General features: G+C 43.0%; 3 protein-coding genes across 4 annotated transcripts; 2 read left to right on the forward strand and 1 right to left on the reverse strand.

The window, feature by feature from the left end:
• Window positions 1-226: 226 nt before the first annotated feature.
• On the forward strand, window positions 227-2,914 carry marcksl1b (MARCKS-like 1b). 2 transcript variants are annotated; one of them, XM_041955666.1, is made up of 2 exons: window positions 227-510; window positions 1,503-2,914. In XM_041955666.1, exons 1-2 carry the CDS (start codon window positions 424-426, stop codon window positions 2,040-2,042), a joined length of 627 nt encoding a protein of 208 aa, XP_041811600.1. In that variant the 5' UTR covers window positions 227-423; the 3' UTR covers window positions 2,043-2,914. The 2 variants fall into 2 exon arrangements, with proteins under 2 accessions (XP_041811600.1, XP_041811601.1); XM_041955667.1 differs by having other exon boundaries at window positions 1,506-2,914.
• A 2,511-nt stretch (window positions 2,915-5,425) lies between these two features.
• Window positions 5,426-11,213, forward strand: LOC121619336 (probable histone deacetylase 1-B). The gene is made up of 12 exons (XM_041954965.1): window positions 5,426-5,522; window positions 6,258-6,370; window positions 6,796-6,913; window positions 7,003-7,077; window positions 7,698-7,836; window positions 8,417-8,558; window positions 8,649-8,741; window positions 8,828-8,936; window positions 9,019-9,399; window positions 9,492-9,647; window positions 9,730-9,775; window positions 10,355-11,213. Exons 1-12 carry the CDS (start codon window positions 5,474-5,476, stop codon window positions 10,380-10,382), a joined length of 1,449 nt encoding a protein of 482 aa, XP_041810899.1. The 5' UTR covers window positions 5,426-5,473; the 3' UTR covers window positions 10,383-11,213.
• A 249-nt stretch (window positions 11,214-11,462) lies between these two features.
• On the reverse strand, window positions 11,463-15,462 carry eif3i (eukaryotic translation initiation factor 3, subunit I). The gene is made up of 11 exons (XM_041955467.1): window positions 15,337-15,462; window positions 14,810-14,902; window positions 14,609-14,696; window positions 14,414-14,479; window positions 14,128-14,277; window positions 13,165-13,292; window positions 12,910-13,020; window positions 12,612-12,701; window positions 12,417-12,490; window positions 12,125-12,217; window positions 11,463-12,027 (listed from the first exon to the last, which is right to left on the reverse strand). The coding sequence occupies exons 1-11, from the start codon at window positions 15,337-15,339 to the stop codon at window positions 11,946-11,948; spliced, it is 978 nt and encodes a 325-aa protein (XP_041811401.1). The 5' UTR covers window positions 15,340-15,462; the 3' UTR covers window positions 11,463-11,945.
• Between the last annotated feature and the right edge of the window lie 1,261 nt (window positions 15,463-16,723).

Genomic DNA, 16,723 nt, shown 5'->3' on the forward strand with positions numbered 1-16,723 from the left:
TGCCTAAAAAAACAGATTTCAGTCGCGCTAAATTGGTTCCATTGCTGGGGGTCCTCTGAGAGGCGGGGACAATTAGGGAGTCAGAGGTGATTGGCCAGAGCCGGCTAGACTTGCCCTTAGACTTCGCGGTGATTGGTCAAAGCCCAGCAGATCCCGCCCACGGGTGGCGCCTTGAACCTGCTGTATGTTGAAGCGTTGCGTTCAACCAGTGTTGAGTTTAGAGGGTCTCTCTCTTCCAGGGTGACAGGTCCATCAGCAGGAGCAGCCGAGGGGACGTAGCTGCCGTTCGAAGAAAAACCCGCACTTTTCATCGCTTCACCGCTGGATACATAACTCACCCTGGGGCTGGATTAACTTGACACCACTCTTTTTTAGTTTTTCTTTTTAATTTGCTTTAGAAGACACAGAAACTCACCGAAGACAATGGGCTCCCAGGCATCCAAAGGAAATGTGGCCGCGGAGGGAAACGCTGCCGCCGCTGATGCTGCGGCTGTCAAAACCAACGGACAGGTAATTACTCTCCGCGGGTCGCTCTCACTCTTTTTTTAATGGAGAAGGGAAGTGGAAATTGATAAAAGTTTAATTTCTCACACGAAAACATTGGTTTCACGAAATGTCGACGCCGAAATGATAAAACTTGCATGTGAGGACATTTTGGGGAAGTCAGGTGGGGCTTTGAGCATCGCCGTCTCGTGCCGATGGCTGGCTCACAGAGCACCCCAAAAACTACTAACAGAGCCGGCGTGCTGCTGTTTCTTACCTCGGCCGTCGAGGCGGGTTCATGTTTAAGTTAAGTGTGTGTTTATTTGTGGCTGAGGTTTAACCCAAAATCCACACAGCGTGTTTGACAGTGCCAGGCTTTAAGGGGGAGGGGGTGCTCGAGCGCACGTAGGCAGTCTACTACTCCTCCCTTCAGAAAAGACGAGCCTGGTCGTCGTCTGGTCACCGATGTCACTAACTGGGACTTTACCACATTTCATACTATAGTGAGATGAGTCACATTATTCATAGAGCTCATACTTTAGATCAATATTGGATCATTATGGATGTTAATTAATATTACTTGTTAATTACACTTATCAAGTGACAAAAAAATAGACTTTATTTTAATATTCATTGTATTAATTGAGCTATTCAAAATTTAGGATCGTATTTCGGCCAAACAGCGTCAATTGGAAGTGTTCTCATTCCTCCATCGATGCGCTCCGGTCTGGTCTTTGTTGAGCCGATGTCTGTCTAGTACCCAGGCGGTCTGTGAGGCGCTACCGCCGCCTATCGCCTGATTAGAGTACTGCAAGGCGTCGCCTCTGAGCCGGGCGACACGGTGGTTAATTGATGAGCACGACGATAATCTGGGAAGAAATGAGTGATGCCCATCTAAAACCGCTCCCATTTGTATTTCATGCTTGTGCAAAGAGGTTTAATAAATATAACCGTGGTTTTCTGTGTCAGATGGTGAAGCTTTACAAACGTGACTTATTTTGTGGCAACCTTTTTTTCAGGAGAATGGGCATGTGAAAACCAATGGCGATGTCTCTACAAAGCCCGACGGGGACGCTGCCGCCACCAATGGCTCGGCCGAGGCAGCCAAGGAGCCTGAAGCCGGCGCAGGAGGTGACACCATTGAGCCGGCGCCTGCGGCAGATGGAGAGGCAGCCAAACCCGAAGGCGAGGCTGCAGCTAAGGAGACCCCCAAGAAGAAGAAGAAGAAGTTCTCCCTGAAGAAGTCCTTCAACTTCAAACTCAATCTGAAGAAGAGCAAGAAGAGCGAGGCTGTGAAAGAGGAAGCGCCTGCCGCCGCTGCCCCCGCTGAGGAGAAGCCCGCTGAGAATGGGGCTGCTGCTCCTGCAGAGGAAGAGAAGAAGGAGGAGGTGAAGGAGGAGGCCGCTGCTGCGGCTGAGGCCCCAAAGGCAGAGGAGGGGCCAGCTAAAGAGGAGGCCCCCAAGGAGGAGGCCAAGGAGGCAGCTGCTCCGGCCCCTGAGGCCACAAAACCAACAGAGGAGAGCAGCTCGACCCCCGCTCCCTCTGAAAAGAAAGAGTGATTGTACCTTTAGCTCACAATGAACTGGGTGAACTGTTTTTCAAGAGAGAGAGAGAAAATTTAAGAGTATATATATATATATTTATATATATATGTGTATATGTATACATATGTATATGGATATATGTATATGTAAATATATACACATGTATGTGAGAGACTCCTTTGACGTGCCACTTTTCGTCATGATAACAAGACGACAGACTAGATTCACTAGATCACTTCCCTGGTTACTGCTCGACATGTGGACCTGGACTGAGTTTTAGGCTGTGGGTTGGTCGCTATGTGAGAAATGGATTTTAATGGCTAGAAAGCGAGCTAATGACACCGTGAAGTACAGAAGGATGAAGGATGGATGGAGAAGGATGGAGTCAAAGCATCTTTTCCCTAAAAATCTGCAGATCGAGATGCCTCCTTGCTGAAGGAATGAAGCTAGATCAGATACTAGGACACCACCACCACTTGAAATGACTGTTGAATAGAGAAAAAAAAAAATGAAATCAGAAAATTAAAGAGACTCGCCAACTTTTTACATTCCTATATTTTAACCCAAATTTGAAGTATTTTGTGGTGTATTATAGAGAACCATCTTAAAGATTCAGAGAAGCTATTACTTGTTTGTTTAAAGAAAAAAAAAATAGACAACTTTGATTTTTACCTTACTATGAAAAAAGAACACTTAAGCTTGCTATGTTCACTGTTGCGGTTTGATATGAAGCAGAGTTGTTTATCTGTCGTGTGTGAGCCTGAATCTGCTTTGTCTCTGTAAATACATCGGACTGATTTCTGTTCTTTATTTTGCTAATGTTGACAGATGTTACTGGTTTTATTGTAAAGTTGATAATGGTAAAAAATAAATGTTGGTTACCTGCCCGTTTATGTGTCTTCATGGTCATTTACATCATGCATTGCATTTGCTGCAAAGCAACAAATGTAATGCATTTAATGCAAACAAATAAAAACTACAAACTAGTATACTTTAATGAGAGGGTCAGGAGCCTGTTTCAAAGTGTTCCTAGCACTGTTGTGTGAACTAATACCCACTGGCAGCAACCCAGTAACAACAAAGTAAGGATCAGGCATCCAGATATTGTAATAATTAAAACCAAAGAGACAGTTTAAAGGCTGTTGCGCCATCGACTGACATTTTACATTGTTTTGGTGTCTGTGTATATAAGTCAAAGGACAGTATAAAGAACAAACACTTCAGCTTGGAGCAGCTTCACCATTTCCTTCCATAATTGGCCTCGAAACTCAACTGAAAGAGACTGAAGCTTTTCACCTTTTCTCAGGTGAACACACTCTGGGGTTTTACTGCTACAGCCTAACACACAATACTGAATTTAGCTTTCTACTTGTCACATTACATTTTACCATTCATTTCTCACAGTTGTCACATGTGGCTACAGTGGCTGTTAATCGGCACAAGTTACATAGTTCTGCTTTAATTTGACCCTCAGTATCACAAGGAAACATCCATTTTAAAGACCCGTGACATTAGCAAGTAATCGAAACCCAGGTGGCTGCAGTACAGAAACCTGTGCAGGTAATAAGCTGCAAAAGTTTTATTCCACTCACTCATGCAATCATTAGCCATTATTGGATCTGGCCTGGCTTCAGACAAAATATTTAAGAGCTCATACAATAATCCAACATTGACTCTAAAAGCAGCAGCCCAGTATTGTAATTGATATGGCACTCCCTCCACACATCACATGGGTCATCCTGTGGTTCTCTGTGAAACAACACCCACATGCTTGTCGCTGATTGGTCTAGAGGCAATTGAACGCATCAACACCACCGTGACCCCTGGCCCTCTATTAGTGTTATGGCCCTGAGATCAGCACCATTACCTCTGCCACCGCACCCTCGCCTCACCCTTCACATTGACAGCGTTCCCTTCATGTGACGTCCGGAGTGTGGCTAACTGAACACTGCGGTCCTGCTCTGGGTGAACTGACCTGTGTAGTTCACATGACGATATGATGAGTTGAGCCCTGAGCTACATTTGAGTCTATACTCAAACATTTATGGATTATTTCACACTGAGACAGCTCTCTGCCCATTGAAGCAGACAATTAGTTAACCACAAACAGATTTATTTTATGAGAAGTGTCTTTAAATACGTAATAAGTCAAATCATAAGAGCCCATACCTAAATGGTGCAAATCTTCCATTTCTTCACACTGTGCAAAGGCTGCAGGCACAGCAAGCTGTCAATTATTAATGGCTGCTCCACAAGGAGTGAACCTTTCCGGTGTATCAGCATGTGGTTGTTTTGTTTGGACAGTATACTATACATAAGATTGTGACTGCTCAGCTCAGGAGGGTGCAGCATTTCTCATTCAGCAGTGACGGGGTCTGCAAAGATTTGGGAGCTACGGTCAAACACGAGTGATCTTACACTGACACCTGGTGGTCGTGGTGTGGAATGGCACAAAGCTGATCACCTATTGTCTGGCTCCCCAGTCTGCTCCAGTACTTTGTAATAAGAAGCTGGAATGATCTGCAACAGATCAGCCAACAGATATGCCTGCATCAATATGCAAAGTGAGTATAAAACTAGACAATGAGTGTTTTGACATTACATGCATTCTCCAAATTATGTTTACAGCTGTGTTTTGAAATGTACAGTGATTGGCAAGAACATGCATTTGTACATTGCCTTACACGATTGAACCTGTATTGAATACATCTACTTGCAAATTTTATGCTAAATATTTTTTTGGGTGCCTCCTTAACATCTGGCCAGGAACAACAGATGAACATTGGCCTTTAACCCATTTACAGTTTATTTTATTTATTTAATTAAGAAACTGTCACCGTAACATAAACTACTGAAATAAAATAAGTGCAGAAATATGTTGACAGAGATAACATGTGGTATTTTCTGCTGTTAAAGGTCACACCTGAAGTGGACATGGCCTCTTGTTGTTGCGTTGTACTTATAAATTAAGATGAAACAATGGAGGCAATGTGCAATTGTAGCTATTATTACATAGATTAGATACATATACTTGAATAAAATACCTCCTATATATCTAAGTGTCCTCCTTGTGTACAGCCAGATGGACACGCCACTGAACCTCAGTGACTTATGACTTCCCTGCAGAGGAGGGCTAGACAAAAGAAGTTGCTCATGTGTCATCATCTGATTGTTTTATTGACTAATCCTTAATTGCAGGACGTTACAAATGATTTTGCTCGCCTTTGCATCCCTGAATGAAACCCATGCCGCTTGTGCTGTGTCCTCTGTAGCAGGTCTAGACACTGTCTGGTTGTAGCTCAACCTCGGCGGTCCTTGGTTTGTAATACCGGCGCCTCCCAGTCGGGCGGTTGAGCAGCTGTGATTGGTTGACGGGAGCTCAACGCGACCTCCCTGCTGCAAGAGAGGAACCGGTGGGCACGGAGCAGAGGGGTAATTGGTGTAAAATGGCGCTGTCTCAAGGAACAAAGAAGAAAGTTTGCTATTACTATGACGGTAAATATGCAGCATGCGCACCTCGGTTTATGAATGATTGAAGTGGCCTTGAAGGCGTGTTCATGTCGGGGAAATTTTACATGATTTTTGAAAGCGTGCCGTACAACCAAGGTAGCTAGCCGGTGTAGCGTGCTAACGTTAGCTTGCTATCTCGCCTGCTTTAGCTACATGGTATGCCTAGCTAGACGTTAGCTTGAACCTGCACGCATTATATCATCCGGTGTTCATCTCAGTTTCAAGTTATTAAGCAACCACATCAATTTCCTTATTTCATTTAAAATGTTTTATTGGATTTTGACTGGTGCATGTGAGACACCTTGGTCATTCTGGGAACATTTGAGCCATGAGGCTAACCGGTGCTAATCACATCACTGTGCACCCAACTTGATAACAACTTCCTAGAAGTGGGTGCCGATGCAACGCTTGACAGTTTGATTATTTAGCGAACAGTTTTTGTGCAAATAAGTGCCGTTAAATTCAAAGAAAATACTACATATCTAAGTGTAGAAATTATAAATTCAAAGATGATCTGCCTGAGTAAGCGCTTGTATTATATTTGATTATTGTTGGGCGTTCTGATTAGTCTGATTTCCTGTTTTATAAAATTGTAAAAGTTGAATGGAGTTTGGCATGAAGTTGTCTTCACACAGGAGCACCAAAGTGCATCATGGCTGCAGCGGGCTGTCAGGCAAATTTTGTAATGTACGATTGTCTGGATAATCTTTTCTTTCCAAGGCGATGTGGGGAACTACTATTACGGCCAGGGTCATCCCATGAAACCCCACAGGATCCGCATGACACACAACCTCCTTCTCAACTATGGACTGTACAGGAAAATGGAGATCTATGTGAGTTGTGTGACTCCACACAAACCACCAACACTTAGATCCATACGTAGATTATAATGGGAAGCATGGTGTGAGGGCATTTTGCAGCATTCTGTTCAGGTCTGAATGCGACATGTTTCAGTCTGATGCAGCCCAGTGGTCTAGTAAGTACGGTCTAATTAGTAATGCAATAGAAACGCAGTCTACATCTTGGTGTGTGCAGCACATAAATTCAGAAGTGTGATGTCCCCCCAGAAAGCATTGGCCATTCTGTGATATAGGTATTTTTCATATTAGTTTGTAAGAGGAGAGAATTGTAATAAGCACAACATTCAAATTAGTTGTCGTCAGAATATTCGGATAACCTTGAATAGAGACTTACTGACAAATAGTGAGGTGTCAGCCATCACTTTACCCTCCCTCATTGCCTTTCCTTCTGTTTCCAGAGACCACACAAAGCCAGTGGTGAAGAGATGACAAAATACCACAGTGATGACTACATTAAGTTCCTGAGGTCCATCCGACCAGACAACATGTCTGAGTATAGCAAGCAGATGCAGAGATGTGAGTGTCCGCATATCTTCCACAGGACGCTGAAGCATCCTTGTTGTCCGCATGTGTTGATTGTTTTTGTCTTGTTCTGTTGCTCACAGTCAATGTTGGAGAGGACTGTCCAGTGTTTGACGGTCTGTTTGAGTTTTGCCAGCTCTCCACAGGTGGATCTGTCGGTATGTTATTCCAGCCACACTTCCCACAATCTTCCAGTTGCACCAGCTTCATACAGGAGTGTCATTTCTGATATAAGACTAGGAACCAGAAGTAGAGGCCTCGGTGTCTGTTAGTAGTTTTCAGGAAGTATATCTGTTTGTTTCTATTAAACCTCAGATCTTGCTTTTGAGATAGAGACACACACACACATGCATAAACTAATAGGGGCACTGAGAAATTGAATTTAAAAATATAGGCCTTTTAGTCGCTCTTATACACTAAAAATAAACCATCTTGGGGAAAACAGTAGTCCCATGTGCCCAAAGACTAAATATAGCATGATAGGAAAATGGCTGTATCACTAACTCACTGTTCAGCCAAATGGTTTGACAGATTTAGAAAATTTGTTCAGATTTGTGCTGAGGCAAGCCCAGAGAACACTTCCACCAAAGCAAATTCAACATTTTCATCACAGGCACTGGAGATAATATATGCAGGTGACGGAACATACAAATGACATATTATTATACAGATGATCTCCACTGCACATTTCTAAACATTAAAATAAATAACAGCAGCTGGATCAACAAAGTGCATGAAGCTGGTGTTGTAATTTCACTCTGTTCATCCTGTCCTCTAGCTGGGGCACTGAAGCTGAACAAGCAGCAGACAGACATCGCCATCAACTGGGCCGGCGGACTCCACCACGCCAAGAAGTCTGAGGCCTCTGGTTTCTGCTACGTCAACGACATCGTCCTGGCCATCCTCGAGCTGCTCAAGTAAGCTGCCGCCTTCTTTTTGTACGTAACCCTGCTGCCTCTCCACCGACCTGCGTGGTTTCACTTCTTTTGGGCCCAAAAAAAGAAATTACGGAGCTTTTTGAGTGAAGCACGTTAAACAATTCCTCTTTCCATGCCGAACGCTATGCTTTCTTCATATTCCTGCCGTGTTTATACCTAGATGACAGTAAGTGCCTCGTTATGCTCACTTTTCATCCATCAGTACTATCTTTCCAAAACAGTTTTAAATTTCTGCCTGAGCTTTTGCCCTGTTCGAGTTGCATATGGCATTTATTTGCTTTTAGTTAGACACTCAACATTTTAAGATGGCCGAATGTTGTTTTGGATGAGTGCATATTAAATGCATCAGAGCTACTTATATAACTGAATAATATTGTTTTACTCATTTTAATGCATTTTTGAAAGAAAAACTGAATTGTTTTATGAAAGGACTTGCTACAGCAAATTAACCTCGTTTATTACCCTGACATTGTGAATATGTATTTTGCGTCTGTGTTATTTGACCTGTGACTTGAATGCCTTTTAAGTAGTCATTAGGTTAATTCTCTCTCCTCTCTAGGTACCACCAGAGGGTATTATACATAGACATTGACATCCACCACGGGGATGGGGTGGAGGAGGCCTTCTACACCACAGACAGAGTCATGACTGTCTCTTTCCACAAGTATGGGGAATACTTCCCTGGCACTGGAGACCTGAGGGTTAGTTAGTTTGTTCTGGTTTTCCTTATAAGATCAGTGTTTGTCTTATGTGCATTGGCAGTGATTCAATGATATCTCCAATGTGTGCAGGACATCGGAGCTGGAAAGGGCAAGTACTATGCAGTAAACTACCCGCTTAGAGATGGTATTGATGATGAGTCCTATGAAGCCATCTTCAAACCTGTAAGTGGTTTTATTTTGGTACTGTGTAATCACCACAGACTCTTTCCCTGAGCAAGGCTGTTAATGTGTGCGTTTGTGTGTGTCAGATCATGGCTAAAGTCATGGAGATGTACCAGCCAAGTGCTGTAGTGCTCCAGTGTGGAGCTGACTCTCTTTCTGGAGACAGACTGGGATGCTTCAACCTCACCATCAAAGGTACAGACACAATTCTCTCTCCCAAGACAATCCTCAAGTGTTTGTCTGCTTTCGTGGATTTAATGTGTGTGTGTTCTTCTAGGTCACGCCAAGTGTGTGGAGTACATCAAAAGTTTCAACCTGCCCCTGCTGATGCTGGGCGGTGGAGGCTACACCATTCGCAACGTGGCCCGATGCTGGACCTACGAAACCGCTGTGGCCTTGGACTGCTCCATCCCCAACGAGCTGCCCTACAATGATTACTTTGAGTACTTTGGGCCCGACTTCAAGCTGCACATCAGCCCGTCCAATATGACCAACCAGAACACCAACGAATACCTGGAGAAGATCAAGCAGCGTCTGTTTGAAAACCTCCGGATGCTGCCTCACGCCCCTGGTGTTCAGATGCAGGCGATCCCAGAGGACGCGCCCCACCCAGACAGCGGAGACGAGGACGAGGAGGACCCCGACAAACGCATCTCTAGTAAGAGATTTAGATGGCATCACTGGAAATAGCCGTTTAAGTAGGGATCTTAATGAACAGTTCCTTTGTCAATGGTGTGTTCTGTGTTTCAGTCCGGGCCCACGACAAGAGGATAGCCTGTGAGGAGGAGTTTTCCGACTCTGAGGACGAGGCGGAGGGGCAGGGAGGAGGCCGCAGGAATGCAGCCAACCATAAGAAGGCGAAACGAGTGAAGAAGGAGGAAGATAAGGAAGGAGAGGAAAAGAAGGGTATGACCTGTTCACAAGTCCATTTGGTATTTGTAGATGAAAAACTATCAAACTAATCACGTTTGTTGTTTTTGCCTCCCAGAAGTGAAAGAGGAGGAGAAGGAGGAAGAGAAGATGGACACATCAGGGTATGAGAATTACACATTCAAATTCTGAATAAGTAGTGCCAGTATGTAGTAGTAGTAGTAGTAGTAGTAGTAGTAGTAGTAAAAATCTGTGCAGCACTGCAATAAATATGCACTATTGAATAACATGAAAAAATCGGTTAGACTTCAACTTTTCAGGCAAACAGTAGATATGCATTGTGTATTTCGGGTGGAGTTGAGGTGTCAGGTTGGATGAATTAGAGCGTAGAGTGTAGGTGCCCAACCCAGGACCCAATGGGATCCATCAGGACCTGACCAGTGAGGCCAGGTTTGGACAAAAATGCAGAATGTTGCTTGGGTTCAGGTCGGGTTTGGTCACTATTCTCTCAGATATGGGTCGGTTTCTGACAGCAAAGTTCAGCTCTCTAGCACTCTAACATGTATATACCTTTTATCATCTTATTAGAGGCTCTAGTTTTAGAAATGAAGAACAGTGAGAAGACTGTTACCACTGAAATGTATTTGTACATGAGGAATGGTCAAAGCATGAGAAGTGGTCAAAGCTGTGTGCAAAAAATAAAGAGCAGTTACATCGACTGACTGTAAGTGTTTGTGTTTCAGACCAAAAGAAGAAGTGAAGACAACTTGAAGTCTGGCACAGGGAGAAAAGGATGGTTGTACTGTTGTCCTCAAGCCCCACTGATTCCTCTAACTGTCCTGCTGTGACGATAGGACCCTTTTTGTATTCCTGCTTTATCAAGTGTTCTGATGAGCAAACCTGGCTTACACTGAATTATTTGCACCCGTCAAGTTGCGTATCTGATCGTCAGTTCAGCACGAATGTCTGATTGAGGGTTTGCCTGTTTCTGTTGTGTGTGCTGAGTGTAAACTCCATGTAGTATGAAACAGATAGCAGAAATCCTTCTCAGCTGCTGTGTGAACCAGGTCTGCTTTAATGTGAAGAAAGTTGTTACTGTTCCTATCATGGCATTTCAGATTTAAACAAGTTTGTGGGGCTCACGCAAAAATACGTGCAGAGACATAGCGCTCACATGTAAAAAGGCTTTTGTTTTCTGTTCTCATCTAATATACTGTTAGAATTACCAGCATTTGGCAAACTGGTGTTTGGCGTGCTGTTAATTTATCAGAGAATGCATGTTCAGAATGATCACGCCTTTAGCATGTACATATTACAGTTCCTGATCTAAGTTATTTTAAATCATGAATAGTCTCTCCTTTTAGCCCATCTTCATATGCATATCTGGTCAGTGTTTCCTTTATTTTCCCTCCTGCATTGTTTGTATGCTGAAGTATGAATGGCTGTGAACCTCTCCAGAGGCTTATGTTGGGAAGTGACTTGTTTTAGATATTTTGTACCATTATACATAAAGGTGGAATGAGCTCATTAAATGGCTCTCTATATGTGATTGTTAGGAGTTCTATCCTTGTGAAATGTGCATTATCATAACTTTGTTATAAAGAAAACTGATCCACATTTTTCCTCCTGAGTTTGTATTTTATACACCCTGAGAAGAAAAATGGTAACACTTGCACAATAATCTCTAGTGAAACTAAACCTTGATGGAATTTTATGTTTTCAGATTGTCCCAAAAAGTGAGAGTGGACAGAATACAATTTGCATTTCACCAACAACTGGCTAAATTCAACAATCCTATCCAAAAGTAGGTGTTTCTGCGCGGTTTAGATTGTTGAATGAGAGTTGCACAGATCAGACACACACAACTTTAATTCAGTAATTTTATGATGATGGAATGGGTTACAACAGAGTCAAGTCAAATTCTACTTATTTGTAGAATCAGATTAAATAAAGTTGGAGAATCAGTGAGTGTGGGTTTTAAATCCAGTCACGATAGCTTTGTAGATCCAGGGTACAAAAATCCCACCAAGACAGTTTCCCAGTGATGTTAGAAAAAACAAAAACACCACACTCTGGTCTCTGAGGTGCAGTCACCTCTTCTGACCACTTTTCCTTTATTTGAAGTAATCTGTGAGACGTATACAGGCCGAATTTAAACACTGGCAGCTGACCTCTAAAAGTCTGACCTGCACGCTGACTTCAGATCAGTTCAGATGAAGGGAAGAAGACGAGGTGGTCAGGAGACTGTAAATGCACGTTAGTCTGTTGTTCCTTCTTCCTGACTGGATTGAATTTGATATTCGTTGAAGCTGCGGGGTCAAGGAGCCTGGCGGTTTACGCCTCCAATTCAAAGTCAAAGTACTGCGGGTCAAAGTAATGAATCCTTACGTATCCGTCTTCTCCTCCACTGCTGTAACTGTAGACAACAACCACAGAGCAAGAAAAATGTTAGCAGTGATACACACAAATACATTTTGACCACACTGCTTCACATTTTAGGGCAGTGCATTTACCTCTTGCCATCAGGGTGGAATGCCACACAGTTGATGGGGCCGAAATGACCTTTGACCCTTCCAAACTCCTCTTCATAGGCAGCGTGGAAGAATCTGATGATAGAGAAGAAAGGCAGGTTAAAAAAAAGGGTGAATCTTACAAAAGTTCCTAGATAGTATAAACCTCAACATGAAGTGGCTCAGCATTACAGAAATAAAGCAAAATAATTGGCTTTAAGAATTAAATTTCACTTAATGGGAGCAGACATTTTTTTTCCTGACCTCTGATCAACCTCAGCCACACTTTTCTCACCTGGCCTCAAACTTTCCGATCCTGGTGGAGGTGGTGGTGACCTCCATGGCCTCCTGACCGCCTCCCATCACCACCTGAATGGCACACACCACAAACAAGTGTCAAAAGTTAGTGATGAGATGCAGTTCACCTTTGACAAAGCCGCAAACAAATGTGCACATGGTCATAGGACTGACTGTGCACGTCTTCACTTACATGATCCATGATGGGGGAGATGGCAGCTGAGTTGACGGGCCTCTCTGTCTTGAAAGTCTTGATGTGATCCAGAGAAGTCGAGTCAAACAGCTGAGAGGAAACACAGAAGACAACCAGCTCTCAGTAACAAAATATGATATCAAACAGCAAGATTAAAAACAACATCACCAACACATGGATTGTGTACAAACGCCAAACAATCACTGGTGTTGTATAAAAACAGCGCTACACAACAAAAGTAGTGATTTGATGAGCTTGTTGTGGCTGTGTCAAAGGGCCAGGAGTACACAGGTCAGACCTTGGCAGAGTTGTCCTTGGAGGCACTGATGAACATAGTGAGGTCCACCGATGTCTGGATGTCATTGATCTGCTTGGTGTGCTCCTTGGCCTTCTTCAAGATATCTCCAGACTGTCAATCAATACAACAGGCACAACATTCAACTTTGATGATCAGGAACACTCCTCCTCTTCTTTGTATACTTCAATACACTTAATCACAATATATTCATACAGTACGGATATACAGTTCCCAGACAGACAGTGTGTGTCCAACCTTAGCGCTGAACTGGTTGATCTCTCCGTTCTCATGGCCGGCAATGACAAACTCTCCCAGAGGTCCCCACACAGCGCTGGTAATTTTGTGGTCGCTGCACGGTATCGACAGGTAGGGCTGGTTGTCCTCTGCAGTAAAAGAGGGAGAGACAGTCTTGTCATACCACTGAGGGGAGACCTGCTGAAAAATATTTTCTCACTGTCGGAAGGTAAACACATGAATGTGTCCTGGGCCACAATGATGGGTCACCTACTCAGCTAACATCCTCTGTATGAGTAGACTACACATGAAACAGGCTGTCTGATTCCCATTTGGTTCATCATAATGCAAACTATGTGTTTGGGCTCTCTTACCTGCCAGGATATGCAGCAGATGTTTGGGAACACACTGTCTGTTTTAATTAATTTCACCACTGAACATGTAACTGCAATATTCCCAGACTCCCTTAAAAAATCTCACAAATTCTTAATTATTTGGGCATTCTGATAAATTCGGCAAATGTTACACATTTAGTTATTTGTGTAAAAACAAACTACAACACATTTGGCTGTTCCAAAAGGAAAGTTGTGCATGTTTATTTGCATATCAAGCGGGGAAGTTGTGATCAAATCAAAATGAAGTATAATGCCAGGTGTGAACTGACATACTCTGTCCTCCTAGGATTGGACCACCCATGACAAGGAGCTACTTCATGTTCCAAATCAGAGCCACGAGTTCTGACTTAATAGCAACTGATAACATGAAGGGGAGTGTGTGCAATCATAACTATGTGATTTGACAAGTTTTACGAGGATGAGATCAAATTTATTCAGTGCACATTTAACAAATTAATTAACCCAGACAAAGGCTGCTAAAAGTTGGATGCAGGTGGCATGTGTCCGTAGTCCAGTTAACAATTTCCTGGTGAACAAATGAAAGTGGCACCTGACTAAAAGAGGTCTGTGTGCATTGTGTGGTGTGTACCAATCTGCTGTGGATCCCTCAGGTCAAAGAAGTTCAGGTAGCACTGGTAACCCATCTGCTTGTCTGTGGAGAACATGATGATGTTGCCGCTGAAGTCGAAACCGCACGTCCTGACAGCGGAGTTGGTGTGGAGCAGGGCGAGCTGCTTACCTACGCAGCACAGAGGGACGGAGGCACAAGGGTTAGTCCATGTAAGACTGACAATGCCAAACTGCTGCTTGAACTAGGGAATTTAAACTCTGATGCTGAAATCTGAACTTTCACAGTGAAGCTAGTTTTTACCCACCGGTCTCACAGTCCCACAGTCGACAGCTGTTGTCTGCTGATCCCGTCAATACGTTTTTAGTGTCCCCTGAGAGAAACGTTAAGGAGCCCAACGTGTATAACAGCTAGCACAGCATCACATGAATATAAGATAACCCATTATATTGTTTGGGAAAAAACAACAACATAAACAAGTGTATTTCTTGAAGAAGGATACAGTCACAGTCAACACACCACACAGCTCCTGTGTGTCCATTGTAGGTGCCAAGCCTCTCGCCATTGACAGAGTACCACACGTTGGCTACCTACAGTGGGAGACATTACAACAGATGAAGTCAGTAAGTTAATAGCAAACTTACATGTGCAGTAATACGATGACAGCAGAAGGCAGAGGACATCTGAATAACTGTCATCTCACCGTGTCTTTAGCTACAGAGAAGAGCAGGTCTCCTTCTCTGTTGTACTTGATTTGAGTGATGGACCTCTCATGGCCCTGGAGCAGGATGGGTTTCTGTGGAGAGGAGTGCACATCAGCGTCCGGCCAGTCTTACCGATATAGAAAAGACCTTCACTAGAGGTAACAATAGTTTTGTTTTCCACTGAGCCACTTAATGAAGTGTTCTGACGTTTTTAAATAGGGAAACATGAAGTGATAGTTGTCTGTGATAACAAGCCAGATATTTACCTATTTATCTTTACATACATGGTATAGCTGCACAGCTCTCTACCCTGTTGTCAGCGGTCGGTGAATCATCCTGCATCACCCACATAATACAGCTAACAGTAGCTAGCATTTATGTTAACGTTGGCTAATTTAAAAGCTAACGTTAGCTGTATAGCTAGGTATGCTAGCTAAACTGGAGCTAAACAGTCTCAGCTAGAGAACGAGAGGCATTCAGGGCAAGCTAAAACTCAAAGCAGACTGTCACTACAGTTGATACTAACCATTTTTCTCAGCTAGGTGCTGCCACTCGGTCCAGTATATTCACTACGCCTCCCGCTAAGAGAGAAAAGATTAACACTCGTGTTCCAGGCGCCTGAGCCGCGGCGGAAGAGGAAGGTGACGTACTTCTTGTGTCAAAAGGCAAGGTGGCGTTAGAGCGCCCTCTAACGGCAGTACTCTACTCCCGCACGTAGCATACAGATCATCATAAAACCGAATCCCTTCGACTCTGTATGCATAAACACAGAAGTAACATTTGCACACAGACATAAAAATATCTAAACAATGATTAAATTCTGTTTTTAGTATTTTACTACAGTGGAAAATTTATTTAAAGTGGATTAAAAGTGAAAGGTGCTGCAGGGTCCTGCATTCACATTCATCTTTCTTACATATGCTTAATATGCTTTTTCATCTTTAGTTCTTTCTGAGCCAACAAGATCAATCAACCAACAGCTCAAATATACACTGTTACATCTTTTATTTAACAAGAAACAAAATATACAGGGCCAGATAAAAGTACTGCAAAAGACAAAAAAAGGAAACATCTTTGGTTCCTTCTCATGGTCAATGAACCTCCACATCCACCACAGGACCAGAGGTACAATAAATCTCCGCTGTGAGACAATGGAAGAAATTAGGTTTGCCATTTCTATTTAAGTTGAAAATGACTGATTCTATAAGATGACACCTTGTTACCAATGCTACATATCAGGTAGTACATAAGAATGTCTGAGGAGAAGTGACATGATTGGGAGTGAAACTACAGTTCATAAGTCCAAAACATTTTCTCTAAATTTCCCTTGTTGTTCCCACTCGAATCAGTCACTGCACCTTCTAAAAGCATCGGGGAGATGCACGATATCACGATCGATGTCAAACAACAATTGAGAGGCAATTAACAGGATTCAAACCTAAGCAAAAACAGAGTTCTGCTGTGAGATATGTTGTCTGTTAATACAATACATCCATGCAGGACAGTGGACATAATGAATATACATTCTCAGCTAAGTGCTTGTCAGTTCAGACTGCAACAGAATAAAACCAAGAGGCAAGCGTTGCATAGAGCTCCTTGAACATTCTCGAGTTAAAACCTGATTACAAGCTACTGCAATTACCAGGGCTGGGAGGAGACAATCATAGCCACATAAGTCTCACATACACACACACACACACACAAAGTTTAAAGTGGTCATCATTACAATGTTATAAGCAGACTGAAAAACATGAAGAACAAATGTAGCAGAACACCTGAACTCAAAGGTTAGGAATCAAATGTTGGTCATCAAAGTAACACCTTTATACATGTTCTTAACAAGTGGAAAAAAAAAAATCAACTGATGTATTTTTATAGTGGTGCTCTGTAAGATACATACATTTCAATATCAG

This window comes from Chelmon rostratus, chromosome 16 (assembly GCF_017976325.1).
Source record: "Chelmon rostratus isolate fCheRos1 chromosome 16, fCheRos1.pri, whole genome shotgun sequence".
NCBI classification, from domain to species: Eukaryota; Metazoa; Chordata; class Actinopteri; order Chaetodontiformes; family Chaetodontidae; genus Chelmon; species Chelmon rostratus.

Bases quoted from the DNA above. Each gene is read 5' to 3' on its own strand.
- marcksl1b (XM_041955666.1), top strand. From the start codon at position 424: ATGGGCTCCCAGGCATCCAAAGGAAATGTGGCCGCGGAGGGAAACGCT. The intron at 511-1,502 runs GTAATTACTCTC...CCTTTTTTTCAG, and splicing joins CTGTCAAAACCAACGGACAG to GAGAATGGGCATGTGAAAAC.
- LOC121619336 (XM_041954965.1), top strand. From the start codon at position 5,474: ATGGCGCTGTCTCAAGGAACAAAGAAGAAAGTTTGCTATTACTATGAC. The intron at 5,523-6,257 runs GTAAATATGCAG...TTTCTTTCCAAG, and splicing joins AGTTTGCTATTACTATGACG to GCGATGTGGGGAACTACTAT. The intron at 6,371-6,795 runs GTGAGTTGTGTG...TTCTGTTTCCAG, and splicing joins ACAGGAAAATGGAGATCTAT to AGACCACACAAAGCCAGTGG.
- eif3i (XM_041955467.1), bottom strand. The intron at 12,702-12,909 runs GTCTGACCTGTG...GTTTCCTCTCAG, and splicing joins CCAAGGACAACTCTGCCAAG to CTGTTTGACTCGACTTCTCT. The intron at 12,218-12,416 runs GTGAGAAAAGTG...CTCTATCATCAG, and splicing joins ATCGGAAAGTTTGAGGCCAG to ATTCTTCCACGCTGCCTATG.